Source organism: Sceloporus occidentalis, unplaced genomic scaffold, assembly GCF_023333645.1.
Source record: "Sceloporus occidentalis isolate IW3139 unplaced genomic scaffold, rSceOcc1.0.p SCAF_9, whole genome shotgun sequence".
Lineage (NCBI taxonomy): Eukaryota > Metazoa > Chordata > Lepidosauria > Squamata > Phrynosomatidae > Sceloporus > Sceloporus occidentalis.
In genome coordinates this window covers 37313427-37327106 of record NW_028316989.1, presented here as the reverse complement: position 1 = coordinate 37327106, position 13680 = coordinate 37313427, and the positions used below count along the sequence as shown (strand labels likewise).

The 13680-nt window shown below is 39.8% G+C and overlaps 1 protein-coding gene across 1 annotated transcript; it reads left to right on the top strand.

The window, feature by feature from the left end:
* Window positions 1-790: 790 nt before the first annotated feature.
* Window positions 791-12307, top strand: LOC149307283 (SHC-transforming protein 4-like). The gene is made up of 10 exons (XM_089537727.1): window positions 791-860; window positions 4208-4327; window positions 4835-4888; window positions 5789-5840; window positions 6826-6952; window positions 8204-8263; window positions 8967-9144; window positions 9693-9753; window positions 11041-11291; window positions 11747-12307. The coding sequence occupies exons 1-10, from the start codon at window positions 813-815 to the stop codon at window positions 11894-11896; spliced, it is 1101 nt and encodes a 366-aa protein (XP_089393853.1). The 5' UTR covers window positions 791-812; the 3' UTR covers window positions 11897-12307.
* The last annotated feature ends 1373 nt before the right edge of the window (window positions 12308-13680 follow it).

The following is a 13680-nucleotide window of genomic DNA, read 5'->3' as shown; positions in this document are numbered from 1 at the left end:
TGGGCATGGGTAGTATCCAATGCACATCAGTGCACATCAGAAGTGCTTGAATGCTTATTGGAAGTGTACAATGTGCATTATAAGTGCTCAGTGAACATGAGAAGTATCCAATGCTCTTTGGTATTGTCCAGTAATGTGCATCAGAAGTGCTCAACACACATCAGATGTGCCTGAATCTCATAAGGAGCTCCTGATACATACTGGGAGCATCTGATGCACATCAGGACACACTTGCTGGATCCTGGCTGAGTATCTTCACAATTAACTAACAGGGTTTTATTGCATTTTTGCAATACACCTACAGATTTATAAAGTTATGCAATGTAGACCATGATGTAGAATCTCAGCTGTCATTTTTAAATTAACAGCAACCCCAGGAGCTACAACTAAATTCCAGGAACTGTCCACAAGTGTTCACAATCCATGAAGTTAGAATAGTTGCTTTCAAAGCCCCATTGTTTTACATTAATTGTAAACATGTAAGTAGAAAGAGAGGCATCCACTTAAAATGGGATATGATTTGACAAGCAGTTCCTAGCATTGCTGAAATGTCATTTCACCTATATCTTCTGCCTGCCATCTCCACAGAGTGAAGGAAAAGAGCAGAATGACACATCCATTCCCTCCAACATTTCACAGATGAAAACAAGAACAATTGGGTCAAGCAACATCAGAGTGTGGTCAGGATGGGAAAAGTTATTAATGAGGAAGAACACACAAGCTAGGAAAGGCTGCAGCTTGCTTCTACCTGAGTCTACTGGGAAGGGCAAGATTGGGTCACCACCATCTCTCCTCTCCCCGCAGCCGAGTTAATGAGTGCAAACTACTTTCGCACTTTGAACTCACTTTGCTCCATTGAAGTAAGTGAAGACAGAGGGGAAAGTGGGGCAAAGGGAGAGAAACTGGGACATTGTGACAATGGCTAATAAAAAGGGGGGAGACAGAAGATTAAGCAGTCCCAACTGTTACCCTAAAGGGTGGGGGACTTGGGGACCCCACCAACAGTATCAGTGTCTCCTTGATATGTTGGGGAAATTATTAGCTCAAAAAGAGGTCTGCAAGAGGTGGGTAACTTAAGGGGAATTTTCATCTGTGTATAACAGTACAGTCGGCCCTTCTTATACACTGATTTTTTATACACGGATTCAAGCATCCACGGTTTGAAAATGTTCAAAAAAAGTATAAATTTCAAATATCAAACCTTGATTTTCCATTTTGCTATGTCATTATATTTAATGGGACTTGACTGAGCATCCATGGATTTTGTTATCCACGGGGGATCTTGGAACCAAACCCCAGCGGAAACCAAGGGTCCACTGTACTAGCTGCAGAGAGGTGCCAGTTTCAATGAAAAGTGGAAAGGTGCATGCAAACAATCCAAACCAATGCAACCTTAACATCCATACCAGACGAAGGGAAAGGATGGAAGATCAGATAACAAGGGCATGGTAATTATCAGTCTAGAAAGGTTGGGGGGGTCTATGGAAGATAAGGATTGGCTCAGACAAAGTCTGAGGGTGGCAAAGTGGGTGAGAGGGATCTTATATGCACACAGGGTCCATGAGCAGACTGTGAGCACCAGGTGGCTATGTCTGGGGCTGATAATTATATCCGATTTCATAGCCCTGAAGAGTACTTGATGTTGTCTCACGGTGTAACAAAAGCTTGGTGGGTTTCCTATGGAATTGACAAAAGGACTCCAGGATAGCTGATAGCTGTAACTCTGGAATGACAAACCATTGATAGGATTTGAGACAACCCTGATTAGATGGACAGGTGGAGGTATGGTTTTTAACTGCTTTGTGATGGGACTCGCTTAATCTCTGTTTGGGAGAGGATATGTGAGAGGACTCATTTAGTCTCTGTTGCAAGAGGATATGAGGAAAGGCTGGGGGAGGATGGAGTAAGCAGCAAACCCATTTAACTTTTATTTTAGTACAGTCTAGGCTTCCTCTACAGCCAGTGTGGTATAGTGGTTTGAGACTATGATTCTGGAGATCAAGATTCGATTTTCCACTCAGCCATATAAACCCACTGGGTGACCTTGCACCAGTCACACTCTCTCAGCCTCAGAGGATGGCAATGGCAAACCCCTGTGAAGAAACTTGATTAACACAACTCTTATAATAATATATATAATCTTTATTTCAGCCAACAGACCATTAGACAACAAAGTGTGTATAAAACGCATAAAACATATAAAACATATAAATAAGACAACTCTGTGATAGGTTTGCCTTAGTGTCTCCATAAGTAAAAAATGACTCGGAGGCACACAACAACAACAAGGTCTCCTTAGGTTAGCGTGACTCCTTAGCTAGTTTCCAAAGATCATCGTGACCTTTTAAAAATATGCCTGACACTAGATTAAATCAGCCAAATTGGGACAGATGGAGGGTTTGTACATCTTGAGTTTCTCATGCTAAACTAAAAACTGTTATTGGTCTCAGTGGTTTGCAGACAGCACTAGGGGAATCTGGTTCCTGTGGTGCAAACCTGAACATACCTGCCATTGGCAATAAGAATGTAATACTCATAACTGGCTTTAGGACTGGATCCTTTGACGATCTCAGTTGTCCTCCATCATGTAATCCCACAGTTCCACCTTGCTCTCCTATCTAGTCTCCTTAGGTAGCTTGGACCCAAATAGAATGTCAGTCTGAGTCATTCTCTCTTCTTTTACTCTTGGATTAAAAGTATTTATGGCCCAACCCCTATTAAAGGAATGCTTGCTCACTATCCATTCCCAGTAAGATTGGACTCATTTTGATCATCTGTTATGCATCTATTGCATTAGTTATGTATCTATAGCAGGGGCAGGTAAAGTGCAGCCCCAAGGGCTATTTTGGGGAGGGGGAAATCCCCAGGTCCCACCAGGTCAAAAAAGTTGGAAGAAAATTGCCCAGAAATAGACAACCAGGAAGGAGCTAGTTGAGAATTTTCTTTTAAAATGCCCAAGTAGTGTATCTTAAAATTACTGTTAATTTTATTGTTAAACTTTATTATTATTAAACTTCATTTACAGCCAGTATGATTTAATGGTTTAAGTGTTGGACTATGACTCTGGAGAACAGGCTTTGAATCCCTATTCGGCCATGGAAACCCAGAGGGTGACCTTTAGCAAGTCATACTCTCTCGACCTCAGAGAAAGGCAAAGGCAAAAACCTCAGTGAACAAATCCTGTCAAGGAGACCCCATGATGCGGGGTATGGGTTGATTATGGGCTTAGGATCACTCTAAATTTGAAATGACTAAGGCACACACTAAAAACAAACTTCATTTATACCCCACTTTCCTCCAATACTGGGATTCAAGGAGGTTTACAAATTAAAATGCAATACAGTTAAAATACACACAAGATCGGCATTAAAGTGGAATTGAACTACCAGCCACATTTAAAAACAGTACAAAATATACTGCTACATACACTTAAACCAATAAAACCAGTAAGCAACCTGTTGAAAGCTCTTTTTAAAAGCCTGTTGGAATAAAAATCTGACTACTGGCAAAAGGATTGCAATGAAGGAACCATTCTATCCTCCCCTGGAAGGAAGTTCTAGAGCAGTGATTCCCAAACTCTGGTTCTCCAGGTGTTTTGGACTTTAGCTCCCAGAAGCCTTAGCCATCTTGGCCAGTGGTCTGGGATTCTGGGAGCTGAAGTCCAAAACACCTGGAAGGGCAGAGTTTGGGAATCACTGTTCTAGAGCCTGGGGCAGCCACTGAGAAGGCCCTGTCTCATATCCCTATCAGTTGTGCCTGTGAAGGTGGTGGGGATGAGAGAAGGGCTTCTCTCCTAAGGAAATAAGTTATGTCAGAAAGCCTGAACTTAAACTGTATAGGGCTTTATAGGTCATAACCTATAAATATTTCCTTGCACCCTTTGAAAGGAGAGGTTGGAAATGTTACTGTTTTGGATTTGGCATCTTGGCTGGAAGGTTCTTGGAACTCTCATTCAAAACTGTTAACCTTTCCAAAGAAGGAGTGCTTTGACTGTGTGTTCCTGCATTGCAGAAGGTTGAACTAGATGGCCCTTGTGGCCTTTCCAACTACGATCCTGTAATTTTATGAACACATGTCAGAAGGGTCTGTTTCAATCTAAAGCAGCCTTGTGATAATGAACTTCATTTGCTGGTTTCGATCGAAATACAAAAAACGAAAAGAAAGAAGAAAGAAAGAAGATACATAATAATTTTTGTTCTCTTGACAGCCTCCAGCTAAATTTCTGTCTCCTGTGCTTGGTAAAAGTAATCTTCAGTTTTCTGGCACGAATATAAAACTAACTGTTTCGACAACCAGTCTTACTCTACAGAATGTTGAGACACAACAGGTAAGCGGGTACATTGCATTCTTCATTTTTTACACCCACTGCACTTAATGTATATATTTATGTATAAGTCTAGAAATTTAAGTAAAAAAATTGACCCAAAAAACCTTAGTCAGCTTATCAATGGGTCAGTGTAAAAACAGGAATTATCCCTTGGTGAAAGGCAAGAGTGCTGTCTGTCCTGGAAGCACTGACCTCCTTCTGTTATCTTATCCATCCAGCCTTTAGTTTGAACTCAAACAGTTATGTTACCCTTGACTTTTCCATGAGTCATATTAAAATCTATCATTTTGGCCCCAAAGCTTGCCCTCAACTTATATATGAGGTTGATGTTTTAATATGTTAGATTGTTTTTAAATTTTTATATTATTAGGCTTTTAGCTGTATCTTAATTTAACTTTGTTGTAAGCCACCTTGAATCCCATATCAGGGGAAAGAGGAGATATGAATAAATATTGGATATATAAGAAAATGTATTATTATTTAATATAACTATTTTATATTTTTCAGATTATTGCCAATCATCACATGCAGTCCATTTCATTTGCCTCTGGAGGTGACCCTGTAAGTACAGACTTCTGAACATTAAGAACACATTTAACCTTATCTGCCAGTTTTCTATTTTCATCCTTGACCCATTTTCATGTTAAACTGCTATTCATCTTTATGACTGTACCATTGGCACACTGCGACACCGTAATGGCATTGCAAGAACCCGCTTTTCACGGGTTCTTTTTGATCCGCAGGGGAGCCCCACGGTCTGGAGGCTGCGGCTTCCCCGCGGACCAAAACTAGGCACTAGGAGACCATCCTTTTTGGGTGGTCTGTACCCCGCCATAATCATATTATGTATTTGTCATTGAAAATCCTAGGTCCAGACTATTTAAGAGACCGCATATCCCTATACAAACCTGCTAAAGCCGTAAGATCTTCAGGAGAAGGCTTTCTCTTGATCCTGCCAACATCACAGGCTCGCTTGGTGAGGACACGAGAGAGAGCCTTCTTGGTGGCTGCTCTCACCCTCTGGAACCATCTTCTGCAGATGGTTAGGCTGGCCCCCTCCCTGCTAGCCTTTTGCTGGTGGTAAAAAATACTTTTATTCAGACAGGCTTTTTAAAATCATGACAGGGTGGCTTTTATAAGGGGTACGTGTTTTAGTAATGTTTTTAACTTTTGTACATTTTAATTTTAATTTTATACTGTTTTAATTAAACAATTTTATCTTGTGAGCCGCCCTTTGGGAGAAATGTAGCATAGAAATGAAATAAATAAATAAGTTGGACAAAAGGATGCTTCGGTGAGCAGCATAAACGAAGTGTAGTTTGGTTTCCTTATCCAGTAGTACTTTCATGTCCTTTGGCCTGTCTACCTCTGCTGTTTTCTTTGAAAGAAAATAAAAGATTGCGGTTGCAGCTTTACCTCATTAAATAACCCTTCTTTCCTTTCTGGTTTTGGGTGTTTTAGGATACAACAGACTATGTTGCCTACGTCGCAAAAGATCCTGTTAATCAAAGAGGTAGGAAGAATTACTTACAAGAAGGCTGCATGCACTAAAGGATTAGCTGGTAATTTGGTTATGTTGGCCAGTTCACAAAGTTGCTGTAAAAACATGATGTACCCCAAAGGGAGAGGATGGTCTTGTAAGATTTATTGAGAAAATAATATTGACATTTGTCTACTTAGCTAAATAAGTGTAGACATATCTCCTCATCCAACCCCTCCCTGCAACCTACTTTACCAGGCAGTGTTAGTGAATACAGAGCAGTTATGGGTGTGCAACTTGAGTTACAGATCTGTAAGTGTAATGCAGAATGCCAGACATAATTTATATCAAAGCCACGACTGATTATTCCATTTTCCACATTACCTATTTTGATAAAAACAGATATTTATTCTATGATAGGCAACCACTTCCCAAAATGTGAATATCTGGGCTAAAAGATCTCTATTTGTGTGTGTAAACTTTTCACCATACGTGTACATACCTGTGAAGTCCATGAAAAAGATGAGGAAGTCAGAACATCCAAGTGATAACCAGTTTTGTCATTTGATAGCTCACAAGAGACTGGTATCCATGTGCCATCTGACAGTCAATCTAGGGAAGTGTGGTGGGTGTGTGATGCATTTTTCTCTTATGTTTCCCCCCTCTTTGTAAGCACTAAACTTTTTTTTTAAAGATGCACTCTGAAAGTCTGACAGACATTAAATGCACATTAAAATCTATCAGACATTAAATGAACAAAATATTTGTACAGGGGCAATTAGTCACTGATGTTAAGCAAACATGAGATGATTGTGCCTTCTGTTACAGTATTGCCGTATGATATATATTTGGTCAGAGGGCCCAAATAAGGCACCAGATCCTGTCAGATCTTGGAAGGTAAACAGGGTGAGAGTACTTGGATGGGAGACTGTCAATGCATGCCAGGTGCTGTTGACTATATTTCAGAGAATATAATAAATCCATCTGTTTTCCCCAACTCCCTCCTTGCTGTTCTTAGCATGCCATATATTGGAATGCCCGTGTGGAGTAGCCCAGGAAGTCATAAATACCATTGGGAAAGCTTTTGAGCTCCGGTTCAAACAATACTTGAAGAATCCTTCTGCTGTGATAACTTCCAATGAAAGGTTAGCAATGGTATTTTCAAAGGGCCTGAACAGACAGGCCAAAATAAAGCTGCTTCGGGTCACTTTGGAGGTTTAAATGACATACACATCTTAAAAGGCCAGAAGCTGTGCCAAAGCCGTGCTTCAGTCCTTAGGACTGGAGCTTGGCTTTGGTGTGGCTTCCAGCCTCTTAGGATGCATGTGTCATTTAAATAGCACACTTCTAAAGTGACCCGAAGCAGCTTTATTTTGGCCTGTCTGTTCGGGCCCAAAGATTGTAAATATTGTTTTCTGCTATTTGCCTGTCATTTTCAAAAAGTTCTCAGTAGTCTTTTACCTATCTTCATTCATGGACACAACTGAATGCCAAATATGATTGTACTTTAATCCTTACCAATAAACACTGTTGGTTGGTTGGTTTGGCTTGTTCTAATTTTGTATAACCTGGGCCCTTTCACACACTACAGAATTATAGCCCTATGATTCCATTTTAACTGCCACAGCTGCATCCCTAAACATCCAATCTCAGGATTCCATAGGAGGGAACCACTTAAAAAACACCATCAGATTGATGAGGGAATAACATAAACTTGAAAAATATCTGTCCAAATGATCATCTTTTACAAGTAATCTTACAAAAGGAATTAAAAAACATCAGTACTTAGGACAAAAGAATAACACTGTTCCTCATTCTCTAGGGAATTTATCACACTACCAAAAATAGACTGGTGCATAGCAATATATAGCTCCCATCAGTTGCAAAAGTTTTTACATTACATTGCGGTTATTGCACAATTATCCCATACATAAAGAGGCATTCTAGTGCTGCTTTTTATTCATGGGAAAAGCACAGGTTTTAATCATGGATTTTTACTGAAACACAGGTCCGTTATATTCTCATGAAAAGTTAATTCATTATCGGCAAAACTATTAGTTGTAACTTGTTATTTCCTAGCTCTGATAAGAATGCACACATGTGTAAAATTGTTTGAAGGAAGAAGCAATGAAGAAACCAAATTAAAGCTTCAACAGTAATCTCAAAGATTGTGACTTTCTCTTAGTTCAGTAACAAAAAGCAACATTATGGGAAACTGGCAAAACGGGGTTGATTTTCCACCTGTCCAAGGCTTCCATGGGAAATAGGAATGGTTATTGTGAAGTTTCTAAAAATTTCTAGTTGGTTGTAAAATAGTAGACTCCATTATTTTGTTAGTACCACTGGATGACCATCCCATTCTGAAGAGCTAAATTCTCATTTAAATTCCCATGTAGATCCATCCAAGCTTTGGCCTCGAAAACTTTTCTCTCTGTGCCATCTTCTCGAACTGTTAGGTGAGTAAGCACAAGAGGCAGGGCCTTTTTTTTTGTAGAACCATAGAACCATAGAATCATAGAGTTGGAAAAGACCTCAAGGGCCATCAAGTCCAACCCCAGGCCTGGTGATGGCATCACAGGCCTGGAATACCTTTCCTCTTTAGCTTCTTTTGCCAGTTAAGGAGCCCAAACAGACAGGCCAAAATAAAGCTGCTTTGGGTCACTTTGGAGGTATACTGTTTAAATGATGCGTGCGTCCTAAGAGGCCAGAAGCCGTGCCAAAGGACTGGAGCGCAGCTTTGGCACAACATCTGGCCTTTTAAGATGCATGTGTCATTTAAACAGCATAGCTCCAAGGTGACCCAAAGCAGCTTTATTTTGGCCTGTCTGTTCGAGCCCTAAGGCTCCCCCCCAAAATCTCTAATGTTTAGTTTTATTGGTACCTGACTTCTTTGTTATCGATTGCTGCTTTCAGTTTAATTATTGCAATGTTTTTAATATGTGTTTAAAGTATTTCCAGTTCTTTTTTGTGTATCTTGTGAAATTATTCTGAGTAGTTTAGTGCCATTTCTAAAATTCATAAAACTTTAAGGGTCTTTCAAGAGGGAAGAACCGAAATCACAAATAGATTGATTTGATTTAATGCTGTTTCTGAATCCATGTACTTCATCACATATGACAAATATGAAAGTTGTTCGTTTCTTATTTTAATGCTGTACAGAGAAGTAGTGAATCTTGGTGGGTCCACATGGAATATTCAGGATAAGGAGGATCATGACTACTACAATGAAATCCCAGGGAAAGAGACTCCTGCAGGTGGATTATTAGATGCCAGACTGAAGATACCCAGAGAAGAAAAGGCTCACTGCCTCTTGCACTATGAACAGCAATACTCTCTAGTAAGTCCCTTTATTTTTGTCATGTCTTAGCAATGTGCCTTGCATTTAACCTAATCTATATTAGGAAAAATGATCAGCCTGACCAATGGAGGGAACTGACTACTTGTTCTCTGTTGCTCCAAAGGAAAAAGTTTAGAACTGATGAATGGAAATGGCAAAAAAGGCTGTTTGGGCTGATCATTAAGAGAAATATCCTGTACTGCATTATTGAATGAAATAGTTACACCAAACAAGAGCCTGTTGTTTGCTGGCCTGCATAAAGAACAGCTTTAGAGGAGTCAGGGTCTTCACATCCATGTAATGTTTTATGTTCCATAAATGTTGTTAAATTTAGCTACCATTGGTTCATACGTCTGGGGTATTGCCACAAACAGAACATTAAGGATAGATTATTGGTAATTTATTAATTACATTTATTCACTTCACATCTATTTTGATTGCCCAGAACTTTTGAGTCAAATGAGCTTCAAAGTCATGTTAGGTTCATAGATTTGATCTGCTGGAGGTTATAAACAATGGCAGGTGGGATTATTTTCTCCTTCTTTCAGAACGAGAGCCCCAAATCCATGACTATTTATGAAAATTGTCCAGAGGACTGCAAGTCAACAGGTAAGTAACCTGTTGGTCCTAAGAGTTCACTTGTCTTTTACTCTCTTCATGAAGCAATGCATAGAAACATGTCCTATTTTGCCTCAAATGAAACCACCTGCCTTTCTTCTCATCTTGTCTGTTAGCCAGTACAGAAAGAGAGAGGCCAAAAAGGCCAATGCAATTTTAGGCTACATCAATAGAGGTATAGTGTCTGGATCAAGGGAAGTAATAGTGCCACTCTATTCTGCTTTGGTCAGGCCTCACCTGGAATACTGTGTCCAGTTCTGGGCACCACAATTTAAAAAGGATGTGGAGAAACTGGAGCGTGTCCAGAGGAGAATTGTGAAAGGTCTAGAATACATCTCCTATATGAGGAGCAATTTAGGGAGCTGGGTATGTTTAGCTTGAAGAAGAGAAGGTTAAGATGTGATATGATAGCCCTGTTTAAATACTGGAAGGAGGATGAAGCAAGCTTGTTTTCTGTAACTCCAGAGACTAGGGCTGTGGTGGCGAACCTATGGCATGTGTGCCAGAGAAGGCATGTAAAGCCATTTGTAAGCCTCCCGGATTCCCAGTGATTGGGCGGCATATAAATAAATCCTATTATTATTATTATTATTATTATTATTATTATTATTATTATTATTATTATTTTCAGGGCACACGGAGGGCAAGGAAGAGGAGAAACAGGCACATGCCTGTTATTCCTCTTTCCGGTCCTCCTGGGCCTTCAGCTGTCTCCAGAGAGTCAGCTGGAGGCCCGGGATGGCAAGGGGGGAAGAAGAGGAACAGGTGCGTGCCTCTTGTCTAAAGAGAGGCAGCTGAAATCCTGGGAGGTGGGGAAAGAAATCCCATCCTGGAAGTCCTGTCCCCCCAGAAGTCCCACACCCAGTGCCGGAACACCTTTTAGTTTGGCACTCGGTCCCTAAAAGCTTCACCATCACTGGACTAGGACATGGAGCAAGGGATGCAAACTACAGGAAAAGATTCCACCTAACATTAGGAGGAACTTCCTGGCAGTAAGAGCTGTTTGACAGTGAAACACATACACTCTGAGAGTGGTAGACTCTCCTTCTTTGGAGGTTATAAAGAGAGGCTGCATGGCCATCTGTCGAGGTGCTTTGACTGTGTGTTCCTGCACTGCAGAGGGTTGGAGTGGGTTGCCCCTGAAGTCTCTTCCAACTCTGTGATGTTATGATTCTATTAATTCTGTTGAATCTACTCCATTAGCTGGAGTAAAGTTAACTCAGCCCTGATTTAGAACATGTATCTGTGATGGTTATATTTTGTTTCTTTTAATTTCAGAATCATTGGATGCTGTGGAGCAGAACCTTTCCAACACAGCAGGTCCTGGGTGTATCACATCTGTGACACAACAGCTGCGGGACGAAGAATGCTACCATGGAAAGTTAACTAGAAAAGCAGCAGAGAGCCTCTTAGTCACCGATGGGGATTTTTTGGTTCGGGAAAGTACCAGCTCACCTGGCCAGTATGTTCTGAGTGGACTGCAAGGAGGGCAAGCAAAGCATTTGTTGCTGGTGGATCCTGAAGGCAAGGTAGGAACAATACTGAACAAGAGTGTTGTAATAATGTTCTGAAGCAAAGAACAAGATACAACTACTCTACGTTCTATGTACTGGTGATGGGATAGGATTTTTCACCACATGAAGGCAACAGGCAAATACCAGCCTTTGAGGTTCTCAACCTTTGATCTTCCAGCTGTTTTGAACTTCAGCACCCCAAAGCCTTTGCCAGCATGGCCAATGATGAAGGAATCTGGGAGATGGAGTGAAAAACATCTGGAGGACCACAGGTTGAGAACCACTGATCTGGAGGATCACATGATTCTTACTCCAATACAATACCTCCAGTTCCTTGAATTTATCTCAATTATTACTTCATTGATTGGATTTCTATACTACTCAATCATTCGATACTACTCTACCAACACAGAGAGGATAATTTTTAGTTTTCAGCTAACAATGATATTTAATATTCTTACTTTTTCCAGGTTAGAACCAAAGACCATGTATTTGACAGTGTGAGTCATCTCATTCGCTACCATATGGAAAATAAATTGCCCATCATCTCCTCTGGAAGTGAATTAAATCTGAGCAAACCAGTGAAGAAAGGAACTGGATGCCTACAATATAAGAAATAATTATGTTGGCTCGCAACATCTTTGAGACAGTTCTTCCTCTCTTTCCTTCTTTTTATTTCTTTCTCTTAATAAAAGCTCCAGCAATTATTCTGAAACTTGGTTCCAGTGCATCCGGCTCTACTAAGAAGAGATAGCACCTCTTTGCTGTTACAGAAGATTTCCTTTTGTGTATATGTGTGTACATACATATGCAAATATTTTCATCTACTTACATTTATTACAGTTCTGTCTGCTAAGCTGGAATCGTTATTACTTTAGCAAAATGAAATCACACAGAATGAAAGATTGGGGAGAAATCGTGCACCTGGGGTACCTACAAAAGATCTGTAGAATCAGTAAGATGTGTAAAAGCACAATCAAACTTTCAGGACAATGAACAAAACTGATTCTAAAAGACTTCTGGATGTTAGTATGTGCCTTTTAATTTAGGAATTATGGTGAAATAAAGTGTTTCTACCAGATCTTTTTTTTAAAAAACTAATTAATGTAGAATTAAGACATGTTTGCTGAATATAATTCCCAGATCAATCTGAACAGGAAAACAAAAATTATATGCTTTCATTGTGACAATATTGTTCATTCTTTGATGGATATATTCACTTCCCTCATTCGTTTTTCTCATCCGTTTCTCACTAATGATTCTCATCAGTTTAGGTGAAATGTAAGTACGCTTAGGAGTAACTCCTAGTTTAAAAAGTTCACAAACAAATTACTAAACCTATCAGATTCATTAGTTACAAGTGCCAGTATTTCATTCTTCCCCTTTTGTTTGGCCCAACTACACAGTGCTCTTTTTTTAAATGAAGGTACAATGTTTCCTAAAAACTACAAATCCCAGGATTCCATAGCACGGAGCCATGGCAGTTAAAGCAGTGTCAAACTGCATGCTTTCTGCGGTGCAGATTCAGCCACACAGTAGAATAGGTTTGCTAGATTTATAAAAGGTTTATCCCATGCCTTTTTCAACCATATGACATCCATTATGTGTTATCTTTTGCTGGCATGTTGATTTCTGCAAGTCAGAAGAGAGGTGGATCAGAATTAGGGTTGCAAGGTGTTCCATATTATATCCCTCATTTGAGGGCTGGAAAGTGTGTCTCTTTATGTAGACTAATTGGGATGTCAACATTCCAGTATTTGGGGATGTGGCATTTTGAGAAAAGATAAAGCCACGCTGCAGCAGGCATTCATCACCAATGCAAATAATCATGACATGTTTAAGACAGATTCAGGATTGTTGATGCATGCCAAAAAAGAAACCAAGTATGGATTTTCATAAAGACAGAAAATTGTCAGCCTCACATGTCGTGAATTTTGGCTGCCCCTTATGGTTATTTCTAAAACCTGGCAACCTTAATTAGTAAACACAAAATAAAAATGATGGCAAACTTTAATTTAGATGCTAATACTTTGGGGAGTCTCCAATATGATTCCCAACAAACATTGGACATAACTGTCTCTCTTCTCTTAACTTCCATTGCATGTTCACACTATAGAGAGGCAAAAGGAAACCAGTGCAAGGAAAGGTGTTTTTAAACCAATGGCTTAATATTTTCTTTTAAAAAATACTTTGCTTGCTGTACATCCAAGTGCTGCATTACCAATTTTGTGTGCCCCTCTCAGCTCCGTTATTTTCCAGGAAAAGTATTTTATAATAAATAAATATTCATGCTACGTTGTCTCTGTACCACCGGTCAGTTTAAAATAGTCTGTAAATTAACATATCCTGGAGTTAGGCTGTAATTTATGTATAGTGGAGAAGAGTAGGTAGGGCGTTTGACTTC

Excerpts from the sequence above, each read along its gene's own strand:
- LOC149307283 (XM_089537727.1), top strand. The coding sequence starts at position 813 with ATGAGTGCAAACTACTTTCGCACTTTGAACTCACTTTGCTCCATTGAA. Across the intron at positions 4,328-4,834 it reads AGAATGTTGAGACACAACAG|ATTATTGCCAATCATCACAT; the intron begins GTAAGCGGGTAC and ends TATATTTTTCAG. Across the intron at positions 8,264-8,966 it reads CCATCTTCTCGAACTGTTAG|AGAAGTAGTGAATCTTGGTG; the intron begins GTGAGTAAGCAC and ends AATGCTGTACAG.